Source organism: Pantherophis guttatus, chromosome 2, assembly GCF_059756535.1.
Source record: "Pantherophis guttatus breed Tessera chromosome 2, ASM5975653v1, whole genome shotgun sequence".
Lineage (NCBI taxonomy): Eukaryota > Metazoa > Chordata > Lepidosauria > Squamata > Colubridae > Pantherophis > Pantherophis guttatus.
In genome coordinates this window covers 79,635,223-79,661,778 of record NC_142064.1, presented here as the reverse complement: position 1 = coordinate 79,661,778, position 26,556 = coordinate 79,635,223, and the positions used below count along the sequence as shown (strand labels likewise).

The 26,556-nt window shown below is 34.6% G+C and overlaps 1 protein-coding gene across 1 annotated transcript in view; it reads right to left on the bottom strand.

Moving 5' to 3' along the window:
• FOCAD (focadhesin) overlaps positions 1-26,556 on the bottom strand; it is a 139,216-nt gene that overhangs the window by 40,154 nt on the left and 72,506 nt on the right. The window contains exons 19-26 of the mRNA XM_034410513.3: positions 25,650-25,785; positions 22,511-22,699; positions 21,294-21,415; positions 10,106-10,198; positions 7,956-8,044; positions 6,228-6,269; positions 4,687-4,795; positions 2,531-2,647 (exon numbers count right to left, since the gene is read on the bottom strand). Of these exons, the coding sequence (XP_034266404.2) occupies positions 2,531-2,647; positions 4,687-4,795; positions 6,228-6,269; positions 7,956-8,044; positions 10,106-10,198; positions 21,294-21,415; positions 22,511-22,699; positions 25,650-25,785 (897 nt within the window). The remainder of the gene's footprint in view (positions 1-2,530; positions 2,648-4,686; positions 4,796-6,227; positions 6,270-7,955; positions 8,045-10,105; positions 10,199-21,293; positions 21,416-22,510; positions 22,700-25,649; positions 25,786-26,556) is intronic.

Below are 26,556 nucleotides of genomic sequence, written 5' to 3'. Positions count from 1 at the left end.
TTGAGGAGAAAGATTGCTGTACAATAAAAAAAATGAAAGGGAAGAAAGCCAACCCCAAACAAATATAAAGATATTAAGATAAAGAATGAATTGTTAAACTTTAAAGAATAAAAGAGAACAAATATGAATAAATAACAATAATTAGAAACACACATACAAACATACAATGTATTTTCTTTGAACAGAGTATTTGGCCGGTTCATAAATTTAAACAGTGTTTAGTCATTTCAATTAAATTTACAATTTCTATATTTCCTTTTTGCCATATTTATTCCTCATCTATTTTTTAAAAAAACCAAGATTACCCTTCATCCTCATCTCTAATCTTAATCAAATTCAATTTTTCCCTTCTATTCTATATTATACCCCTTCCCATTGTCATTTATTTTTATATCCATCCTCACATTGGTTAATTATGTAATATTACAGTTGTTTAATATGAATTCAACATTTTAATATAAATCAATTAGTTATATAACTACCTTTTTTGTATATTAATCAATATGAACATGAATATTCCAATTATTTCCATGCAATCCAATTTCTTATAAATCCATTAATTATATTTACCAATAATAATAAACCAAATAATTTCCCCCATATATTCCTCCAAACCACAACTTAACCATTTCTGCTTTCAACACAATATACAATTAATAGTATCTTAATTATTACAATTCCCTAGTTAAATAGAGCTTTTTTTCTTTTGTGTTTTAAAATCTCCTCTTTTTCCCTAAATTTCCCGTTGTTTGCACCTACCTTTTTTGGTGAGGAAAAAGAAAAGAAATCTGCCTGCCTAATTTTCCAACGTGCAAAGCCAACAGCCTGCTTTACTTTCTCTTTCGTTTTTCAGTATAGATAGGGGGGGGGGAAATCTGCACTCTTTCCAAGCAAGCAAAAGAGCTCTGAGCAAAACAGCTGAGAGCAAATCAGCTGGGGGTCGGGAGCCGATCTAAGCAAGGGGTTATTAGCCTATGCTGAAGCTCCGGGGCCAATAAAATTACAAAAAAACCACCGAACCCTTTGTTAAATTGCTGGCTCCCCCGCCCCTCGCCCACCACTATTGATTGGCAATAAATAGTGGTGCGGAGGGGAGGGCCAAGCCAGCAATTTAACAAAGGGTTCAGCTGCACCACTGGCTCTTGGGCGGCCCTTTGAAGCCCCGCTGCAAGAATTTGAAAGTTTTTTTTTCTCTAGCCATCGGAGGCAGCAATAGATTGGGAGTGGGCGGGGTAAGCGAACGGCAGGCGATCCAACAGAGCAGAGAGGGAGGGTGAGTGAAGGCGGGGAAGCTGCTTTCTCCATCCTGCTCTCTTGTGTCCGGAGCCCACGTGGATCCCAGGCAGCGGAACTCAGGCTAGGGAAGGGGTGGGCAATTGTGGCTCTTTTACAACCTGTGGCCTTCAACTCCCAGAATTCCTGAGACAGCCAAGCTGTCTCAGGAATTCTGGAAGTTGAAGTCCACAGGTTGTAAAAGAGCCACAATTGCCTACCCCTGGCTACAGTAGGCTGGCGCCGCGTGGGTGGGAGGCGAGGGGCGGGCGAGCCAGCAATTTAACAAAGGGTTCGGCCGAACCCCCTAGAACCCCCAGAATCCCACCACTGTGTAGGCCCCTCTTGATCTTGAGGCCCTAGGCTGAAGCCTAGTTAGCCTATAGGAAAATCCGGCCCTGGTTGCCAGCCATGTATATGTTTTCCTTTCCTTGAAGGACTGCATGCTGTTCAAGCTTTGTTATCAACCATTTTGAACCTCCCTAACACTATTCTGCTCATCCCATTCATTCAGACTCCTCCTTACTTCACTAAAATATCATTTTAAAGCTGCATTGTGCTTAGGCTCCCAAAAAAGCTAGGCTTTTTCTGTCTATAATTGACCAAAATGATATACAACCTTTTCATCTTTTATTTCTTCAGCAGTTACGAATTGGTAGCCACTATCTATGACAAAGGCGGTCTAGCTTTCAGCGGTCAGGTGCCACAGATTAGAAGACAATGATCACAGTCAATATGGAACTGAGATGATAATATCACAAAAGTTGATTATGTTAAGATTTTGAGAAGATTCCAAGCCTGATGCTTTTTTGGTAGGGTAAAGTTTAAAGGAAGGTTATATAATTATATAATTGCTTTACTCTGTTATCTATGGAATGTAAGCTACCCAAATTTTATTTAAATTTGTATGACACCCATTATCTCTAACAAGAAACTCTGAGTAGCTTACATAAAAAAACAAAAACCTAAAGATATTAAGCTCCAGGATCCTGAGGCTGTAGGTGACCAAAGCCACTTGGCTTTATCAGGATTCAGCTGATTTTTTATTGCTTTTTGATGACACTGACAGATCTACACTGAAGGCATACTGTAGCTACAATTAGAGAATGAGAATAGATTTCATGTACTGTATTATTTCAAATGTAAGGTCATTCTAAAAGCTGAGACAAACAAAGTAAAATCCAAATCAATTTCTTTCCCCCAGTACAATAAAGTACAGTTGTAATAATGATTCTTAGTAAAATCTGCTTTGACCTACCTGATAAAACCAAGGAAAGATTCGACCCTTGGGACAATAGTGACTGTCTACAATGCTAAGGAGGGTATCGATCACCATGGAAAGCCAGTGTTTTGTCGGAAGAAAGTCTGGCTCAGTCTGTAGAGAACAAAAGCACTGAAAATTATCTAATAATATTTTTTTTAAAAAAATCTGGTTATTTAAATGATGTAATAATTGATACAAAATACAATACAAAGTACAAAAGATATTGTTCAAAAAGAATTGGAGTACAATTCTAATTTTATTACTGTAAGAAGTAATTTTCATTGTGGAGATATATAGTCAGGTCCAGAAATATTGGGACATCGACACAATTCTAACATCTTTGGCTCTATACACCACCACAATGGAGTTGGCATGAAACAAACACAATGTGCTTTAACTGCAGACTGTCAGCTTTAATTTGAGGGTATGTACATCCAACTCAGGTGAACTGTGTAGGACTTACAGCAGTTTGCATATGTGCCTCCCACTTGTTAAGGGACCAAAGGTAATGGGACAGAATAATAATCATAAATCAAACTTTCCCTTCTTAATCCTTTGCAGTCAATCACAGCCTGAAGTCTGGAACGCATAGACGCATAGATGCTGGGTTTCATCCCTGGTGATGCTCTGCCAGGCCTCTACTGCAACTGTCTTCAGTTCCTGCTTGTTCTTGGGGCATTTTCCCTTCAGTTTTGTCTTCAGCAAGTGAAATGCATGCTCAATGGGATTCAGGTCAGGTGATTGACTTGGCCATTGCATAACATTCCACTTCTGTCCCTTCAAAAACTCTTTGGTTGCTTTTGCAGTATGCTTTGGGTCATTGTCCATCTGCACTGTGAAGCACCGTCCAATGAGTTCTGCAGCATTTGGCTGAATGTGAGCAGATAATATTGCCCGAAACACTTCAGAATTCATCCTGCTGCTTTTGTCAGCAGTCACATCATCAATAAATACAAGAGAACCAGTTCCATTGGCAGCCATACATGCCCATGCCATGACACTACCACCACCATGCTTCACTGATGAGGTGGTATGCTTAGGATCATGAGCAGTTCCTTTCCTTCTCCATACTCTTCTCTTCCCATCACTCTGGTACAAGTTGATCTTTGTCTCATCTGTCCATAGGATCTTGTTCCAGAACTGTGAAGGCTTTGTTAGATGTTGTTTGGCAAACTCTAATCTGGCCTTCCTGTTTTTGAGGCTCACCAATGGTTTACATCTTGTGGTGAACCGTCTGTATTCACTCTGGTGAAGTCTTCTCTTGATTGTTGACTTTGACACACATACACCTACCTCCTGGAGATGTTCTTGATCTGGCCAACTGTTGTGAAGGATGTTTTCTTCACCAGGGAAATAATTCTTTGGTCATCCACCACAGTAGTTTTCCGTGATCTCCCGGGTCTTTTGATGTTGCTGAGCTCACCGGTGCGTTCCTTCTTTTTGAGAATGTTCCAAACAGTTGTTTTGGCCTAATGTTCTTGCTATCTCTCTGATGGGTTTGTTTTGTTTCTTCAGCCTAATGATGGCTTGCTTCACTGATAGTGACAGCTCTTTGGATCTCATCTTGAGAGTTGACAGCAACAGATTCCAAATGCAAATAGCACACTTGAAATGAACTCTGGGCCTTTTATCTGCACATTATAATTGGGGTAATGAGGGAATATCACACACCTGGCCATGGAACAGCTGAGAAGCCAACTGTCCCATTACCTTTGGTCCCTTAACAAGTGGGAGGCACAAATGCAAACTGCTGTAAGTCCTACACCGTTCACCTGAGTTGGATGTACATACCCTCAAATTAAAGCTGACAGTCTGCAGTTAAAGCACATTGTGTTTGTTTCATTCCAACTCCATTGTGGTGGTATATAGAGCCAAAGATGCTAGAATTGTGTCAATGTCCCAGTATTTCTGGACCTGACTGTAGGAATGCAATTTTAAATAAGCAATTTATATAGATTTTTTTAATCATTGTTTTTGTTCTTATGGTCACAAACTATTTATGTTTCCAGTGATATTTTAAGCAACTGAATTTAAAACTCATGTACCTGATTGCGCCTTATACTAGAAATAGCACAGTAAGAACATCATGGCCAGTTATTAATGTTTACATATACAGTATTTGTTTTACAGTAAAAGTCATTTTAACTCACATCAAATTGTTCTTCAATGTCAGAAGAAAGTTCTTTTTCATGCTTTGCAACAGCAACTGCCAGTCCTGTTAATGCTAGAAGACAATTCCCTTTAACTACTGGGCTTTCTCTGTTGAAAGTCATGTATCAGTTGTCAATGAAATAAAGGAAAAAATAAAGGAAGGAGAATGAGGTTAGAGAAACGGAATGAGAAGTAAGCCCTTTCAAATAATCTGTTATCTTCTAAAATGTTTAATATCTACAAATTTTAGGATTACCATGCAGAATATATAATGTTTGAATTCTGAACGTAGTAAGTCTATCATAGCTAAAAGATTTCACATTAAGAAAAAGAAGGTTGACTTTGGTTGTCATTTAATATACTCTCCATGAACTACAATAGAACTTTAAATAAATATGGGTTTTGGAGGAAGGGATTAAATTACGAGTTAAACCATTTTAAAAAAGGTTTGAACTTGTTTGTATACATCCCCTAGAAATGACTTCTAGTATCAGTATTCAGATATGATGAATGAAAGGACCAGGAAAAAAAACCCCAAAAGCCCTTCCTTCCCACACCAGGGTCCTGATCCAGATTAGGCTATCCACTCTTGCTTTTTAAAAAGACCCTATTCATTAATTGAACCAAGGGTATCACATTTAGTATGTCTCCAGTAATGTTTTGTAACTGTTAATACCCACAATAAAAATAACAGAGAAATTACTTTCTATTTATATAGATAGTTAGTGAAAAGAACAAAAATATTAATGTGTGTGTGTGAGAGAGAGAATCAAAATCTATGAAAGCAACTTTGTTTTGAAGCTGTTCATCCTGTATGATGGGATAGTGTTTTTTTTAGTAAGATTTTCTTTTAAACAGCCTTTGGTCAGATAGTGCTTCTTAAGGAAAGCTTCTCATGAGAGGGATGTAATAATAATATTTGTTTAAAGTAGATTTAATCTTCATCATCATCATCATCATCATCTGAGTTTCATGTTTAATGAATAAAAGAGATGATAATAATAATAATATATTTTAATACTGTGTTTCCCTAAAAATAAGACCGGGTCTTATATTAATTAATAAGCCCTAATGCATCTCCAAAAGATGCATCAGGGCTTATTTTCTGGTTAGGTCTTATTTTGGGGGAAATACAGTACTAAATGCACCCATCTGGCTGACAATCTTAACTAGGGCTTATTTTGGGGGGTAAGACTTATATTACGAGCATCCTGAAAAATCATGCTAGGACTTATTTTCCAGTTGGGTCTTATTTTCGGAGAAACAGGGTAATATATATTAATATATTTACTATTTAAATAATCATATATTTTAAGAAGGTACTTGGTTGATACCTAGGACGCTGGCAGCAACCCGTATCAACCATTAGCACCAGTCAATGGTATTTGTGACACATTTTTAAATGTTCGGTTGACTGAGTTTCATGTTTAATGAATAAAAGATATAATAATAATAATAATAATAATAATAATAATAATAATAATAATAATAATATCATCATCATCATCACAGCCTGTATTTATTAAGAAGCAGATCTTACTTGGAAGCTCCTTTGACTGCATCAGTTAGCATATCTCTAACCCTGTTAAAAGAGAGAAACAAGAAAGTAAAGAATGTGCTATGGAATTAGACAGTTTTAACTGTGAGTATGTGGGGGGGGGATGGAGTATCTATCAGTGAGTATCCTAAAGGGTCTGAATTTGGTAGAAAGCAAAATATGGGGGAGACTAGAGATGGAAGAACCGTAATTGGTTGTAAAATCACCCCCAATTAAGATCTTGTTCCAGGCAATATCTAAGAAATGGATGTGCACTCTTGATTGTGTGCATCAACTGAAATTCTATTGCTGAATTGCATACAGGGTTGCTCAAATACTGAACTGATATATGTACCATAGTTTTCCAGAAAAGGGTGTGATCCATAATAGACAGATCAGTAAGAATTTCTAAAGTATTTATTGAACAGAATGAAAACAATAGATTAAGATTTATAACCTTTGCAGTGACAGGGAAACCTATTTTTTGCATTGTTTGCAGATTTCTTGGAAGTTCTGAATATTCCAGTCACTAGAACTGGTTGATTTGTTGAAGCATTGATGGATTTGCAGAATAAGAAGATAGTTGACATGTGGAGTCCTAAGCAGCCTCTCTCACTGTTTCACTTCAGATTATTTTACCACAATTCTATATCAATATAAAACAATAAATATTCTTTTGACCATATTTTGTTGCGTAGCCACAGAGGCTACATTCTTGCATTGTTAGGCAAACTCAAAGAAATGTGTTCCTCAGATTATGCGCCATTATAAACATAAACCAATTCCCACTAGCAAGCAAATGTTTATCTTAATTATCTTCTGCTTTGTCTCTACATAGATACAGATTATTCTTTTTTAATTTAATTTTCGTACAGGGACATAAGAATATTATAAGAAAGTATGTCATAATCAAAACTTTTTCATTTATCACTAGTGCAATTAAACCCACAGTTTCAACAGTGAGGTCTTCCTTGAGACTAGATAACTGCCTTTACTATTAAGATAAACTTCAAATTCCAAAATCTGAACCAGAAAATCTTGGATAACATACAATTTTCCCCTTCATAACTTAATTTCTAATTTTGTTCTATTTCCTGTTTAGAGGCACAATTGAGACATTACCTTGAAAATAATCTACCAAATATAATGTTTTACGTTATATTTTTAGCAACATTTAGATTGCTATATGGCAAGGAAACAGCTTAATAATGTTGGATAAATATTAAATTTATGTATTTAATATACATATATTTGTCAATTTGCAAAGCTTTCAAGTTGCCATGCTATATTGTAATCATAACCAGGCATATTTTTACACTGAATCCATACATTCAGGTATACTGAACATAAGAAACTGAAGTATGGTCACCGATATTACAACAAAGTCATGCATTTAAGCACATTTCCTATATGCATCAAATTACTGAACACTCAGAAAGAAATTTCAGAACGATGTAAGCAACTTGTTTAGGGATGTGCTGCCAATTCCGTCGTAAAAATTTTCCGACGTTCTTCATACAGAAAAGAAGAGCTACTGGTGAAAAACCAATTCTTTGTGATTAGGCTTGGTATTTGCCATTTCTCTACAAGACCATATTTGTTTTTTATCATTAACATGTTTAAAGTTAATAAAACTTACAACTTTGAATCCTTCAAATTATGCTACTTGTTTCTTTCCACACTACCTCACCACTGTTCTAGGTGACAAGGAATAGATAATCATTGCCTTACCAGAGCCAGGCTGTAAATTGCTTGTATTGTACTTGCTCTAGTTCCTCTTTTCCATGCTTTAATTGCATCTCCAATTCAGCTTGCCTCCCCTGTATAATCATAACAAAAATCAGCAGGAGTACTTACATAGGTACTACACAGTGATTTCTACAGGGAACACTTATATAACAGATGTAATCTTTTGCCTGATCACTATTCCACAGTTAAATCCAAATGCCCTTTGTGGATCTTTTCTGTGTAATAAGCTATGTGTTAAGTGATGGAATCTGAAATTTTAGGTTTGAAGAATGAAGATGTATCTCTTCAAGAGCCCGATAAATTCTAATTACTTTCATTAATGATTGGCACTTTTTGGAAAGTTCTCTAAAAAATAATGTACATTTAGACAGTTCAGTATGCTTTGATACTATAATTTGGGGAAAGTTGCTTGGTCCTTTATTACTAAACAACTATAGCATTCATCTTAAATATCTTGCTGATATTTATCACAATAAATATCCAGGAGATGCGATTCTAATATTTAGAAGACAGTTTCTAAATTTTCTAATTGTAGGGAAATGGAAAGAGACTATTTCTGCTGTGATCTAAAGATTAGAAAAAATTATTTGCAATATTGAATCTTGTGAGAAAGTATACTAAAATAAGTATCTTTCCCAGTTATTTGTCACATTTTTCTGGTATGTTCAAATTAACATGGATAAATAATAATAATAAAATTCTTCACAAAGTTATGTTTGTGAAGCAAAAGTTCCTTCATTAATTGAGACTGACAATTATTTCTTCATGCTAATGATATGCATAGAGGTTACCCTAATCTTTTGAAGTCATACACACTTACTCACACATACACAGGCAGCGACACACACACACACATACAAATTTAACAGCTATTAGGTTCTGGTACTTCATGGCTGAACTACAACAACCTAATAAGATAGCCTTGTTCATTCAGCTCTAGTTAAGTGAAAAGTTAAACACAGATTCAAAAAGAATTAAATGAATTGTGCTCACTCATGTTTAACAACCTCAAATTAGTGTGAGAAAGAAATTAGGTTAGAACTAAAAGTGTGGATTCTACTCTGGTTCTTTTTGTTGCAATGTCGATCTTAATAAAATAAATAAATGTTAGAAAAAATTCAAAAGAGGCTTTTTAAATAAAAAAAACCACAATGTTCTCTTAGTACAGTAAATGTTCTATAGATTATGATTTCAATTCATAACAACCCTACAAATTTTTAAAAGGCACAATTAAACTGTAAAATTCGTTCAATTTTACAAGTTGTAGTTATGCATCTGTCCACATTACTGTTGTAATGTTAAAATAATGTTTTGTACAGATTTAAAAAAAAAACGAATTCAAAGATATTTTAAAAGACGTGTTAAAAACAGGTTAGTTTTATAAGGCAACATTTTTATATGCAACTTTTCCTAATTTTAGATTTCCCAAAAGCCATTTTTTAAAAAACGCCCATTACCTTATTCTGGTTTTCAAAGTGTATGTAACTATGATGCAGGATTTTAGAATACAAGGTTGAAATTCATGTATTTTAAAGTTGTCAACGTTGAGAAACACTGTCATAGACATTTATACTCATATCATATCTCAAGGAGACATGTTATATCCATCTTTCCTTAATGTTAAACTTAGACCTCTCAAGAGCCCAAAGTACAGGTAGTCCTTGACTTACAACATTTTGCTTAGTGACTATTCAAAGTTACAACAACACTGAAAAATTGACTTATGACTGTTGCAGCATCCCCCTGGTCATGTGATTTACATTCGGATGCTTGACAACTGGTTCATATTTATGACGGTTGCAATATCTCGGGGTCACGTGGTCCCCTTTTTGCAACCTTCTGACCAGAAAAGTCAATGGGGAAGCCAGATTCACATAACAACCATGTTACTAATTTAAGAACTGCAGGGTTTCACTTAACAAATGTGGTGAGAAAAGTCGTAAAATGGAGCAAAACTCACTTAACAAATTTCTCACTTAGCAGCATAAATTTTGGGCTCAATTGTGATCATAAGTCAAGGACTACTGAAAACCCTGAATGCATCAGGCATGCTTACTTATGTATTTCACCCCATTGTACAAGAAAAAAATAAGAATATCCATTGATCTACTGTATATGCTAGTATCTCATACTTGAATAATTGCATGATATGCTCTCTCCATAAATCCAGCCCAGGAATGAGGCAGCAATAAGGAGTGATGCCACTCTGAAGGCTGAATGTTAACCTGCATGTCAAAGAAAAGAGAATAAACTGAATAAAAATATCCAGTTACAAAGTAATACAACACATACACACAAGCACACACAATCTCAAATTTATACTGGATTGCTGCCATTATCAGATATTTTTCTTCTTTGTATAAAGTATCAGTTTTGAAGTTTGTAAAAATAACACTCATACTTTTATATTTCCTTCTAGTTATTCAGTTTTACAGATTTTTCATGCAAAGACTGTAATTCAAAGGACAAAACAACTTGTCCTGAAAGCCTCATTAGTCTTATCTGATGGGAAATTGCTTTTCCTTCTTCCACTAAACATTTAGGGAATTACTAAGTGAATAAATAAACAAAGTACTGCACTTTGAGAAGGCTTTCAAATGCAGTTTGTGTAGTAAACTAGACATCTTGTTAAAGATTTCATAATACAAAAAGTCTCTGAGGTATTACAAGGACTTGTAAACTACAAATAAATTTGGTTTTTAAATGTATAATACACTAATTGCACTATATTAATAAATCATTGAGTGTTTTACAATAGAATCTTAATCATAAGGGAAAATTATCCATATATAGGAATGGAAAACTTTTATTACCTTGATCTACTTTGGCCAAGTATTATTTAAAACAACAGAAGTACAGTCAGATTTTTTTTAAAGAAACTAATAGCACAACTCCACATTTTTTTGTAAAATAGTTTTACTATAGCAAATAGTTTTACTACAGAAAATTGCCTGGGATCATTTCTATTTGTTCTGGGACTTCAAAGACCCCTACTTTAAAAAAAAGAAAAAGAGCACTGTAATTAAAATGATTGTGGTGCATTGTTATGTCTCATAATATTGTATGGCAGGCAAAAGAATCACTTTTTTGTTCCTGTGTCCAATTATTTTTAGTATGGCCTCAACCAAAAACATTGGAAGTTGTCATGACAGCCATTTGGATTAAACACAAGTTAGGAGAACTTGCCAGTTTTCAGGTCAACAAAAATTCAGGACATAATACTGACTACTATGTAATAGATACACAGACACAACTTGGTGTATAAACATAAATATTTTAATTTGTTTCACCAATATGTAGGAACTAACTTTTGCCACTCCCTACTTACAAATTTATTCTTACAAAGTCATTTTGTGAAACTATCCAGAGATAAAGTGACTGATACAACATCACTCAGCTTCATGGTTAAGTGTGTATCTGCGCAAGGAGCTCACCAATCCAGATCCAAAGTATACAAGCCAGTTTCGATTATAATACACTTCTTTTCAATATCTACTGTTGTATTTTTTATTTAAAAACATTAGAATTATTTATTTAAAAAACCCAACTTCGATTTTATGTTCAATTCAGTTTCTTTTCATTCTTTATGTTCAATCCTGTTTCTTTCATTTCAGTCACAGTGCTTAAAAGGCAGCAACAGATTATTTGGGTAATTTGAATAATAAAAAAATATTAAAAAATAAAGGAGTACCATTCTAATAAGAAGAATAGAGTTTTTAAATGTTAAAAACCAAGAAACACTGAGGAAAGCAAAAATTTCAAAACTACCTGTTGAGAAATGAAATTAATTCCAGCTGAGGCAAATCCATACAATAATTGGGCTACAGACATAGATAAAACTTTGACCTAGATTCCTATCTCCCAAATTTATTTTGGTAAATAAAATAAAGTGGCAATCTTTCAGAACTTGTCTTTCTACATAAACAACAAACATCCAAACTATGCTCAGAAAAAAAGACAACTTGGAAGCTTGTGCAATGTAATAACATTGTTTTAGTGCTGTTAAAAAAAGCCCAAGTAGTTTAAATATTCTGCACCATTTGAAATACCTGAACACTTTTCAACATTAACTCCATTGTAAAGTAACTATCAGCCTCTCTAGAATTCACTCTCATCATCTTAGTACTCATGCAATCTATTACTTTCCACAGACGCTTTGGCTTCATTTGAAAATGGAACTTAGAGCTGAATGTCTTATCAGCTGTTTCATGAAAATCAGCTACCAGATTCTGGTTGGAAATGATGGAGTGGTTATCAACACATCTAAAGAGGAACAGATTGGGGAAGCTAGATGTAACTATTAGAGAGAGAAAAGGATTAAAAATAGAGTCATAGGGAAAATGGGGAATGTAGAAAGATGAAAGTAAGAGGAACTAAACTGTTATGTAAAAAGAGACACATATGGTGTGTTGATGTTTTGTATGTTGTGTTGTGTTGTGGTTATAAAATCAATAAAAGATATTTTTTAAAAAATAGAGTCATAGGAAAATGTCTATAGAGATTCTCAGTCATCCAGGTCTTGGTTGCCCCCAAGGTGCTTTTTCAAGAGGCAACTGGACTTTCCAGGTTGTTGGTTTTTTTTGAAGATGTTTCGCTTCTCATACAGCAGTGCAGGAAGCATAGCTCCACAACACAATCCTTTCAGCAGTTCCAAGAAGGCTCCACACCCTGAGGTGACCCTGAGGACACAGATAAACCTCCAAGTGGCCTCAACAACTTGCTAAAAGAATGTAAATGACCAGCTGTCTGCAAGGAATATAAATCCTTCCATTCCCCACCATCCAGTCAGAGCTAAAGAAGCTTCTTGGATGAGAAGTGAAACGACTTCAAAGAAAAAACAAGGAAGTCCAGTTGCCTCTTGAAAAAGCACCTTTGAGAATCATAGGAAGTTCCATAATTCAATAATCAAAGTTTTAATTATCCTAGATTGCACTTCTGGAATATTTATCAAGGTAAAATGAGACTCATTGAAAGGATGAGCAATACCATGTTACCTATGGGAATGTTTGTGTAGTTCTGTTTCATCCAATGTACAAGTAGTCCTTGACTTACAACAGCTCATTTAGTGACTGTTCGAAATTAGAAAGGCACTGATAAAAGTGACATGGTATTTTTCACATTTATGACCATTGCCGAATCTCCATGGTGATGTGATCAAAATTTAGATGCTTGGCACTTGAGTCATATTTATGATGGTTGCAATGTCCCTATTTGCCACCTTTTGACAAGCAAAGTCAATGGGGAAGGCAGACTCACTTAACGATCATTATTAACAACTAAAATGATTCATTTAACAACTCTGTCAAGAAAGGTTGTAAAATGGGGAAAAACTCACTTAACAAATGTCTCACTTAGCAACAGAAATTTTGGGTTCAATTGTGGTCATAAGTTAAGGACTACCTGTAGTCAAAAGTATTAGCCTCAAAGTTTTCACTTCTGTTTTAGATTATTAGAACTAGTTTCTTCTCCAAACCTTGGCAAACTGTAATTAATCTTAACTAATAAAATGAAATGTATGCGTCTAATCATGGCACATTGGAACAGAAGGATTCTGCTGAAGTCCCTGTTGTCTCCCAGTGGAACTTATGAAGGTGTCCCTAATTTTCTAACAGGACTGTTTTCTCTGAAATGATACATTCTGAGCAATTTTCTACATCACTGTCACATTCTTGTCATCTGGAATAGTTGAGGATGTCATAGCAACCACGGGCCCCTCAATTAATGTGACAAGATATACTCATGACGTACTATTTGCTGGGAAAGATGAAAGTGATATACAAAAAAGGCAGAACGAGAAGTTCAAAAGAACCACATTATTGATGGATCACTACTCATAAACTTTGCGCAGGAATGGAAAAAGGGTTATTAACACAGCCTTTGAAAATTACTAGATTCTGCTGCCACAAGCCATGGTGATCTTGATGAAAATCTGGTTGATCTGTGGAACAGGGATAGGGCAACAGTTGACAGCAGTTGACATAATCAGTCCCAAGCACCTTCTCATACTGCATGAAGTCCAGATTTTGATTCTCTGGGGAGCTGACAGCAGTGTTTGAGTAGATAATTAGTGCAACAATGGAAAAGGACTTAGCATTAAGCTAGCAAAGGATCAAAGGACGGTTCATACATTTATTACATATTATTTGGATTATTGAGCTCTAAGGGGATTGTTTAGTTTAGAATGTTAGCAATATTATCTGGGTCAGGATGCAAATGTGGACAGCTATGTTCAGATTATTCACATTGATATTTTTGAGAAGGAACCAAAAAAAAAAAAAAAGGTAGTACCATGGAGAGCTCCAAAATGGGAAGGGGACAGGGAAGGGGGGAGCTATTGAAAGCCAGAACATTATGTATGGATTGTTTCTGACTGAATCTTATATAGGATTTTAGCTTTCATTTGTTTTTATCATATCCTAAAGAGGATCTTATCTTGATCAGTATTAAGGTGACTGTGGTATGATGAAGATTTTAATATTTGAGAGTGGTAATGTGTCCTCCTCAAGACCACAATGGGAATTAATCTCAGGGTGGGTCTGTTCCCCTCCCCACTCCCCCTGAGAAGGAGGTTTTGAGCTAGTTCAGACTCAAAGAGATGCTTCTGATGTCAAATCCTCTTACTGGTCAGAAAGACTGTATCAATAATTGTTTTAGGAAAAGGAATTAGATTTTAGAATCAAGACATATCTCTATCATTAGAATAAGGCAGGTGTCTTCCAGTGAATAAGGTTATGGAAGAGGTATAACATTATGGCAGAGGTACTGGTATAACTGTAATATTTTGCAAAACATTTTCCTGATAAAATAAACAACTAATAATAAATAAAACAATAAGGAATTGGACTAGAAATGAGAGGGGAACTAAGTTTTGTTTCATTGTCTGCCATTGTCAGGTGGAAGCAATCAGAACTACTTGTGAAATCCCTCCAGGTCGTAACTTCTGGAGAGATTCAGAGAGGCAGCCTACATGACAGCTCTTCATTTTTTGCCACATCACTGGTTCCACTTTTCACAGAGCCATTTTCAGGCCACCATTTTTTAAATCCAGAAGTCACAATCTTTGTTTTTTGGACTAAAGTTCTAAAGCAGTGACATAACAAACATCGGAGTCCACTTGGATTTTTTTTTTTCCTATGGATCCTTTCTAATCTGACTTCAGTTCTGATTTGGAAAGAGAAACAGTCTTGAATCTCTTGGTAAGATGATTAATGTTGAGCATAAGACAGGTATTATTGCTCATTCTGGAGCCTTTTATCTATGGCATTGTTCACTGTACCTTCTGCTAAAAGAGATATTATAGAGTTCTGACCAAAAGCATATTCAAATTTTACACCTGCCATGTTCAAAGTTTTCTTATTCTGTACCTATAAGCACCTACCGGTACATATAAATAGTGAGCGCTTTGGGAAGACTTACATGATGAGTTATAGAGCTATTATAAAAAAAAAAAAAGTACAGGAATGTGAAGAATACACAACTTGGATTCCTGCTTATAAAACTGTATGTCTGTCTTTAATAGAAAATGAATTCTAAAGAATGTGAAAGATGCTTTATATACTAAAGCAATTCCTATTGACAGATACTGTACACCCTAACAAAGATTATCCAAAGAACTACATCAGATAATGGTTTTATCAGTTGGATATGGGTATATAAACATGATATATACATATGCTCTTCATACATATTTAACCATGTTAGCCAAGCTTAAATGAACTAGATAAAATATCTCATTCATTGTGTGAATATGCCCATATGTTTTGTATATAATATGAACATTCTTTCTAACACTGACATCCGTTATTTACCATACATGCCTAAGAAACACAAAACATAATTTTAAAACAGCAGTTTTTAGTTTTACACTTTTCACCGAAAATAGTGTCTTCAGATGCATCCCTTAATAAAGATGCCACTTAAAAATTCATTTAGAAAGTAACTATCATAAGCTTCTCTGCATGCAATTTACATTCCAATCCCAGCTGCAAAACTACACATATTGAAAAGAATTCATTTAACTGCTCCTAAAATAACTTTTGAGTATTTAGTTCAAGCAAACCCTATGGATTCCTCTGCAAGCAAAATTAAGGAGTTTCTTAATAAATTCTTACAGAATTAATAAAGAACTTCACAAAAGACAAAAACAGTAAGAATGTTTAAAGCTCATGAGAAATCTCTACATGGGTGTTTTGGTAAGTAAAGGATAATAATTCATGTTGAAAAGCAACATGTTGAATGAGTTTCTTAGGAAATAATAATGATAAAGCTGTCATCATAGAATTATTTTATCTTCAGAATCATAGAATTATTTTATAATCATAGAATTATATCATATCATATCATATCGTAGAATTATTTTATCTTAAGAAAGTATGTGTATGTATGTGTGTGTATAATTAAGAGGCATCAATGCAGTAATATCTGAAAAATGGTTACCTATATGAATTCAAAGGGAGCTTATTATATTGAGTAAAGGAAAACATTGTATTTAGAGGGACTAAAAAACTTTTAAGAGTGGGCAATTTGACCCCTTCCGCATATTATTATACTGTAAGACTCAGCATTCCCAAAACCATCCACACAGGCTGGAGCTTCTAGGAATTGTTTGGAAATATCTTTAGAGGCTTAAGTTATTTATCATGAAGAAGCAGGGAGGAAGCATGAGGTATCTGTCAGCAATCCCCACATCAGTGTGCTAGACTTCTTCCTGGAATCTCAGTTCTTACACCTCCTTCTGCAAGAAAACTCTCTCACAAACATTCTTTAATCTGTGAAGTCCTTGGTGCTCTCTGAATTTGATTGTTTTCTTGCAGATGTTAGTTGCCTGAACTGGTTGCATATAACTGATATGCAGTTTTGTTTCCTCTTTGTGTGTTACACTACTTAGTAAACCAGGTTTACTAATGCTGATCAAAAATAAAGTTCCCAAGATCTAGGCAGCTCCAGGCTGTTGATTCCTGGTGTCCAAAGACATTTGAGCTTCACAACTAATGCAATGCAAAATGCAAAATTCATATTATTCATGTGGAAAAGGATGAAAGTTAATCTCTAGTGTGTATTGTCCAGAATGTTTGGATCAGGGCAGTATTTAAATATTGTAAAATAAAGCACTACAGTTTTTAACAATAATGAAGAATACCAAAGTGGCAGAGCTGACTCCCATTGGAACAGAGATATCATTTTAAATCAGAGACAAGTTGAGAATTCTCAAGTTGCAGGCTTGTTCCCTTCAAATCAAGGAATCAACTGAGAGCCTTTCTCAAATATTTCTAATGTGGAATTATTTGACCCCACTGCATTCCTTTGTTTAAAAAAAACAACAACCTTCCTTCCTTCCTTTTTTTCCCTGTCATTCATTCGATTAGACACGTTCGTTATTTTATCAAGAAAAGCAGTGGAATAGTCTTGCAAATATATGAAATATGATTACTGGGTAAACATAATAATGACAATGAAAAAATATTTAAGATACAAATATTAATGAAACCTGAAGCTTTTTTTTAGATATGGACAAGCCAATTGAAAAACAATTTGGGGTGCTATTCCTTCACATGGTGATGGCTGCAAGGATTGCACTTGCCAATTACTGGAAAGAAAAAGGAATGCTGACTGTTGAATAATGTACTTTGAAATTGACTGATTTAGTAGAGATGGCAAAATTAACTGCTTTGATTAGAGATAATGGACTAGACAGCTTTATAAGAGACTGGAAACTGTTTGTGGACTTTCTATGAGCTAAATATAATAACAGATGGTTAACAGAGGGATTTGAAGATTAGTGTAATTATTAGTTCAATTTGTTGCCTGCTTTTTCTTTTCCCCATATGAAAAAGCAGTACTTTCTCCTCCCCTTTTACATACATACATACATACATCATACATACATGTGTGTGTGTGTGTGTGTGTGTGTGTGTGTGTGTGTGTGAAAAAGGGGAGGAGAACTTACTGCTTTTTCTTTTCTTTCAGCACTTAGACATATTTTTTCTTGTTTGTTATTAGGGTTGAATGTATGCTTTTGTTGTGTTTCAATTTATTTGTTTGTTTTACTGTTTTTTATTTTATTTTTATGATAAAATATTAAATAATATATATAAAAAGAAAAGCAGTAGAAGTGAAATGTTATTTTGCAAATATTGTACTTGCAGCTGCAAAAAGCTGGCTACTTCTTTTTTGCCAAAGAAAAAATTGTTTCTGAAAATGAAATTACCATTTCAAATAACTTTTATTAAGCTATATCAGGAGGAAGGTTTCATCTTAACATCTTGCATCCTACAGAAAAAAATTGCCACACAAATGAATAGCTCTGAATCATGTTTCCAAAGCCTAGAACAGCATATGCAAAACACTCTTCTCTCTCATTATTTTCTCGTTTTTTTATTTTTCCTCTGATTCAAATTTAATACAAACATGTGTATTTCTGAATGCCTGTCAAGCCAAAAGGAAATTTAGTCCCATATGAAATAAACAAAAGCCTTGAAGTTATAAAATAGAACACATTTCTTTTTATAAGATAAAAATATATTCCAAACTCTGAAGGAGAAAAGAAAGATTTTTGTGGTTGATAGCAAATAAAAAATGAGTTTGTAGCAAAAATTATTTATTATTACTGTCAATTTATTTGCCATGCATCTCGCAGTTCAAAGTGATTCTTAAGTAAGAATCTCCTATAGAAAAAGAAAAGAAGGTAAGACTTCACAGTAGTTTGGGGCAATTAATAAAACATTTCGGATGAGGCAGACAGATTTATTCAGTTGATTATATTTAAAAGAAAGTTTGGTTTTCCTTTTGAATCTAGCAATTTAGAGCCCAAGATCTACCTCCAATAATCCTTCTAACTAGCTCTATTCGTAAGCAAAAACACTATTGAAGAACTGAAGCTTATTTTTCAGGCTGGAATGGATCAACTGCTAGCTACTGCTAAGTATTACTTTAGTTTATTTCCTTGTCTCTTCTTATTTGAAGCACATAATGTGGAAGAAGAGTCTGGCTTGTAGCAGAAAAATCTTTCCATGGTCAATAATGTAACAGATTCATCCAGTGGCAGGTTTTAAACTTTTACTGCATTTATAAGCAATGACAACTATTTCCTGAAATCAAGGTTTTTATTTAACTTTGATGCTGTAAACTGCCCAGAGTCATTAACACAAGATGGGCGCCAAATAATAAATAAAAAATAAATAACAAAGAAATAAATTTAAAATTTCAAAGTCCTACGTTGCATCCAAACCTGGGAACACACTTATCAAGAGTTGCATTGTTCTTCCATTTTCAATCGTGACTGTACATTGTTTTACAATTATTTTAATATTCATTCTTCAACTTTATTACTTCTCAATTGTTCTCTGTTATATTTGGGTGCTGTCAGTTGGGTTGTCCCAATAGATACAAAACTTTGTATAAATTAAATAAATCAGGAAATAAACTTATTTTTATGCTATTTTTCCTTCTAAAACCATTGTAAGCAACATAAAAATAATATTTTCTGTTAATCTTAACAGAACTCAATTTAAGACTATATAAGATATGAAGTGTATGGGGGAAACAAATACCTTCAAATTATTTTAAGTGATCGCCTCCTGATTATCCTCAGAAATTTGGCTCTGTGAAATAAGGCTTACTGAACAGGTACATAAAACAAGACAGATTTTTATAACCTATTATTAATTTTATAGGAACGTGAATTCTTCAAGAAAAAGAGGCCACATGGTTTTTACTAATGACTGAGAATATCCAAGCACTGTACATGTAGTTGGAAAGCTGAGCCACTGACATCTTTCAACAACCCAGGAAAATGTGAAAGCTAGGAAAGTTAGAACCTGGAGTACTGTACAAGCTAGTCAAAACAGACAGAGTACTGGAATAAATTCTACACTCTTTAGCTGAAAACTGAGAAGTGATAGATGCTGTTAATACGAAAGCAAGATCCTTATTGTGCCAGATTTAGATTTTTAAAAGTCTGTATTTTATCTCAGGCTGACCTCTGTAGTATTTTACATCAGAATTCAGCATAGACTCATAGACCCATAAGAGAAATGCCACTGGATTAGATTTTTTTAAAATAGGAATTTCAGAAGAATAGCTCCAATGTTGCATCTTAAAGATCAATAAGCACAGCATTCTGCAGGTTTACAGATTTAATAACTACTTCTAAACCTGGAATTTTTTAGACCTATCACAGATAATCAATGACACGAGAGTAGTAAATTTTAGAATGCCATTATGTTGTATCGTGCGCTGTGTGTTCTGAAAAAAACGTGGAGGAAATGGGGTGACAATTACTTAATGCAGCTTCCCAAATTCGTGTCCTTCTAAAAGCGTTGGAAGAATTTTCTGCCTTGATGGCTAATTCAAGGGATCCTGAGAATTATATTTCCAGCCTTTCTGGGTGGCACAAGACTGATCTAGTTACTACAATTTAAGAAATGTTAAATAAAATAAAATAGAAACTCTTCTTCAAAAGTTTGTCTACTTTCATAAAGTTGAGTAAAATTCAAAATGGTCTTCAGTAACTCTTCCTTAGTCTGCAGGGTACCCATTTTCCGAATAGAGGTAGATGTAAATTCTTCCTGGCAACCCAGCTGCCATTCAAATGTCAGAACAGACAGGAAATAATTTTACATAGTTAGCTTGCTCAGAACCTTCCTCCAGTTATAAAAATAGCACCAATAATATAGCAGTTTGATGCAATCTGACAGAAATGCCAACATACCCGTCACATGCTTTCATACTCTTCTCCTATCTACTCTCTGCAACTTCTAAAAATCAGTTGTTGTAAGTGGTATAAGCATTACAGTTAATTATACATCCTTTTCTTATTTTTTTGTCCCTACCTTAAATCATATCTCATGCAGGAAAGTTATGGCTTCAGTTTATAAAACTTTAGTGCACAAATATCAGTTCTATTAATATAATGCCCCAAGATGCTGAAAACAATGAAGCGACATATTGTGGTGTTGTTGTTATTATACAGTAGTAATAAGACATATGGGTGACTCCATAGGTTGCCATCCCCTAATTGTTTTTCAGGCAAGCCTGGAACTGTCAAGAATGTCAGCTGCGTAAGCAAAACTGTTTAAAAGAGTTGAAGATAAAACTCTGATTTGCATAGTGTTTTACAGAAAACACTTCAAATCAGAGAGCATTTCATTAGATGAATTTATGCTTTCCATTCTCCTTAAGTTTACTTAATTAAGAGCAAATTACAACAGCATGTTGCTTGCAGCTACCATTTCATAATTAAATATAAGCAAATGGAATCTCAGGTAGGGGAATAAATGCTTTGAATGGTTATACAAAAAGAAGAAGAATGGCGCCATTTACCTCATGGATGAGAGCTATAAACATCTGGTGGAAGTTTCGCCCCCTGCTGGCTAAAAACCGACTGATAGGTTTGCCATCTTTGCCCACATGGATTGGAAGATCATAACTCAGTAACATGCCAGCTGAAAATAGTGTTTATATATGCATTAAATTGCTGATAACTGTTCAAAAAATATATGTTAACATTATTGTAAAATTACATAAAACTGTAATATAGAAAAGTTGAAAACTGGGATTTCAAAAGAATTTGGTAATTATTTCTTAAAGGGGAGGGGGAGATATAAATTACTGATTTTTTTCCAGTATATCATTCACCAGAGCACCAACTGCTCATGGTCCTGGTTCTACCTAATTAGATTAGTATTTTTTCTTCTTTTCAGGATTCACTTTTCTTATAGCAAACTTATTCTATAATACACCCATGAATGGACATGGAGACCTGATCTATACCAGTCAACAGGGGCATAAGAGGAAAGCTTGATCATCTCCCAGACATTTTATTACACAAAATTTACCTATTATCTACCTATTCTCATGAACAATGTTGCTTTTTTTAGATCTTCACTAGATGCCATTAGAATATTTAATAATTCATGCACTTGGCTGAGGTATGGTCTGGATGAAGACCCAGGTCTTCACCACTCTTCTAAATAACATCAGAGGGAGGGGGTTTTAGGGGAAGCCTCATTCCAGAGGCCAGCTGCTGTTACAGAAAAGTATGCTTCTAAAATCCTAAAAGATGACATTATTTAATTGAAGGAATCCAGACTATGCCAACCCTATAGAATCAAAATGGCTGGGCAATCCCTCAAGTAATCAGGCCTTATAAACTATAGGTAATGACCTAGAAGATTAGTTTTGGTGACATTTCAACCACAGAATGCTTTGCTTTATGTGCAATATATTTTAAGCCTTTTAAACTATTCAAGTATCTTATTATTCAGGCTTTTAAAATTTTGTTGTGGCTTTTTAAAATCCCTGCTCTTAGTAATCAGAACATTGGACTAAGAACACTTAGTAGACAGCATTACCGGGTGGCTGTGCTCTGTTCTTGTTTTTTTAAAAAATGATGTAAATGCAAGGCACACATGGTATTTATTCTGAATGTCAAGTTATGCCAATTGTGACATTTAAATGTTTTAAATTTATGAATGCCTCCTTGAGTGACATAAAAATAAAGTAAATAAGCTTACAAAGGGACATGGCAAAAATCTTACCTGCAAGGCCAGGTTTCAGCCCAGGCTGCTTGTTCCTCTCATGCATTTTCATCATAAAGTTTGGAACACTTGATAGTGTTTTCCCATGATCTGACCGCACAGCATTACCTCTCAGTGCAGAATGGTATATTCCACGAGGCATGTTAGCCATCTCTTCTTTCACAAGTGATGTTGCAAACACTTCAAAAGCTAAAGGGGAGGAGGAGGGGAAGAAGTGAAAAGGCAGTGAGGGGACTGAAAGAAAACAAAAGGTGATTGACTGGAGAAACCAGAACCACCCAACCAAGGCAGAACCACAATGATTATCTGGGAATGTTATATTGAAATAAGTGGTAACTCCATTTTCAATCGCAGCTTCAAGGTCATGGTTTCTGTAACTCCTAAGCAAGACTTCATATTCACCTTCCACTCAAAATGTCACCTCAGGAAGCCTTCAATAAATGGTGTCAGATGTTCCAGCTCAGGAACAAAAACAAACAACCCAAAAAGTCTTATATGTTGATCAATGGACCCTTTGTCTGACCATTCGAATGAGGTCCCCAATTTGAAACAACAGAAGTGACTTTAACCTACAGCATCCAAAAAATATCCCAGCCAGAGCTACACAATGCTTATTGTGATTTAAAATAAAACAATTCCAAGACAGATACTGAAAAATAAATAGATGCAACAGGGTTAGGTTGATCAAGGATAGCAAAGCTGGGGTTTTAAAGTTATGTTAAAATTCATGATGAAATTTATGATGAAAGTTATAGTTTATAAAATTTATGATAAAAGTTATGATGAAATTTTTAACAATTGTTATAACTGGGAAACTGAAATGCACGGGCAAACATAGTCAGAAGGACCACAGCAGGTCACACTACTCATTGCTTCATCATCATTAGGCAAAGTAAGGCAACATTTGTTAGGTTTAACAATCTGTACATGTTTTTTATTATATAATGAGAACTTGCATTTTTTTTCCCTCAGAGGGAAAGCTAAAAACAACTGTTTCTCATTAGCTGGGTGGATCTGATGCACAGTTTACGGATATGGTGCTCGGTATCTTAAAAACTGGAGCTAATATTGACTGAAAACTTATTCATATACTCATTCCTGCAAGGCAGACACACAAAGTGTCACAAATCAGTTAACAAAATCCAGTCAGACTCTGATACACCTTGGCTTTTTATCCTCCAATCTTTTCTTATTTCATCTATTCTCCTGAACACCACCCATTCCCCCACCCCACTTCCTGCCTGTTATTTCTCTTAATAACAGCCAGAGGGAAGTGTCAGAAAAAGCAGTCCATAGGAAGACTAGGACAACTTTTCAAATCTATTAGCAGATCAAAAACTTAACATGACTATAGAACTAAATCTGTGCTACTATTTAGGAATACTTTGGTTATTTCTTGAGATTTTTGTTCATGCTGTCTAAAGTGCATCTGTCAAACATTTCTTTGGGGGGCACATCTTGCCCCTATTAACTACATATTTTGGACAACTGATACAGATTCATATAAAACAATTTAATAATAGGAGGCTTTCTTTATATGCATAAAGGAAGAGAGGAAAAATTCCTTATCCAAACATTCCAATAGACATTACTTAGAAATGTTATCCAGAATAACTTCTTTTATAACTATTTAAACCAAACTATTTATTTTATTACAAATACCAACAGCTCCTCTGTCAATATCATAGATGCTTTATTTTTTACAGTAACTTTTAGCACTTTTATTTACTGCTAAAGAATCAGTTTGATAAATGATACCAAGGTTAGGATTATTGTTAGGAATTCTATTGGCTACATACTGCCTTGAACATTTGGCACCTTTTTCCATGCATATACAAATATAAGCACATCCGCCAAACACATGTTAGAATCAGCTGAAAACCAGGCCCTAAGATGGACCAAGACAATATTTATATTAAATTCTGTTCCAGATTCATAAGTGGCGGCTGTGTTTTTGCCATAAGGGAACAAAGTTTTCTTTTTATGAACCTTTCTGCAATTCTACTGCTTTTAAATTAGTTTTATAGTGATCTTTATCTGAATAAATAATTTCCAAAACTATGCATGTAAATAAAAACATATAGGAATACATGTTTGCGCTTGATTTCTAAACAATTGGAAACAAAGGTTAGAGATATATTCTAAGCTTTCACTCTAACTCTATTTCAATTCACTCAGGAAACATCAAACCTGAATTGAGCGTCTTGCCTCCTTCAACTCTATGTCCCATATCCAGCTCACCAACTTTTATAAAACAAATACCTCTTCAAGCTGATAAGGGGTGTGTGAAGGCAATTACTACTTGTACCTCATTTCTTCACAGCACAAATGATTGCTTGGTATATTTTAGTTAGACAGGTAATCCTCAATTTACAACCACAATTGAGCCCAACATTTTTGTTGCTAAGCAAGACAGTTTTTAAGTGAATTTTATTCAACATTACAACCTTTCTTGCCACAGTTGTTAAGGGAATCATTACAGCTGTTAAGTTAGTAATATGGTTGTTAAGTGAATCTGGCTTCCCCATTGATTTTGCTTGTCAGAAGGTCGCAAAAGGGGATCACATGACCCTGGGACACTGCAACCGTCATAAATATCAGTCAGTTGCCAAGCGTCTGATTTTTTTTTAAATAAGTTTTTATTTTATTTTATAGCACATAAAAATTCCAACTTCAATTGAACAGTGTATTGTCTGGGTACAAGTCACTTTAGGAAGTGATAATCAAAGTGTTTACAACATTCATTGCATTAATATCAATTATACTAATATTAGTAACAGTAATAATCGTACAGTTTAACCAATTTAACATATCTTCCTTATATCACTGATCCTTTCATATATTTCCCTGTTTCTAGCTCCTGTTTTTGTCAGCTAACCCAAGCATCTGAATTTTGATCACGTGACCATGAAGATGCTGCAATGGTCATAAGTGTGAAAAACAGCCATAAGTTGTTTTTTTCAGTGCCATTGCAACTTTGAATGGTCACTAAATGAACTGTTGTAAATTGAGGACTAAAAGCGCCATTTCCAAATTGAACTTTTAGAAATAATTTTAAGAAACTATATGTTTGATATTTTAAAACTATTTTAAATTTTAAAACTATTACAAATTATCTTGTTTTATGAATATGCTTTACCTTGTAAGACAGCAGGAGGAGTGAGCAACAACAATTTGATGTATGAGTGGCCAGGCACAGACAAATCTGCTTCTTCTTCTTCCTCTCCCTCCTCTATCTCTACGTCCACATTTTGCTGAGCCAATTCTGGTCTTGCCTGTATGCATGATAAACCATGGGGAAAAAAGTACATGCAATCGGTTATACAGAATCGAACTTCAAAAACTGAAAATAAGTTTCCCTAAACCAACTGAAAGGAAGGGCAACTAAACTTCAACCTTCCTCAGTTTGATTCTTTTTAAATATGATGAACTAGAGCTCGCATAATTCCCAGACTTCATGGTTACTGGAGAAGTTGTTATAAACAGATTTGGAGACATGAAACATGTCTTTTTTTATTCTATTGTTATAACATCAATACAAAGCCATTATAAGCCAATATAAGCCATTTCATATACAAATCAATATAAATTCATAACTTTTTCCACAGGAGTTTGATGAACACGGATATTAAAGAGGATTGCGCCAATAATTTTAAAGACCTGGTTCTCCCCTCAGGAATTGGGTTAGAGTGGTTGGAGACCTTTGTGGGTGTTTGACAATTTTGTATTCTTGATCAATTTTGGCTTCTTTTTACATTATGTTCTTTTCACAAAATTATACGCTGCCCTTTTGCTTTTATGCTCTGAGCCGCCTAAAGTCAATAGGAGTTAAGTGGCCCTAAGTCAAACAGAATAAAATAAATCAATATTTTTTATTGAGGAAAATGTGGGCAAGAGGATGGAAAGACAGCATTTGTCTTTCTTCCCTGCTACTGTATCTGTTTTGTTCCATTGGGTACCCAAAGACTCACTAAGACTAAGATTAAAATTAAGGCTAAGATTCCAAGGAGTTCAAGGAAACCCTGGAACATTTTTAACACTAAAAA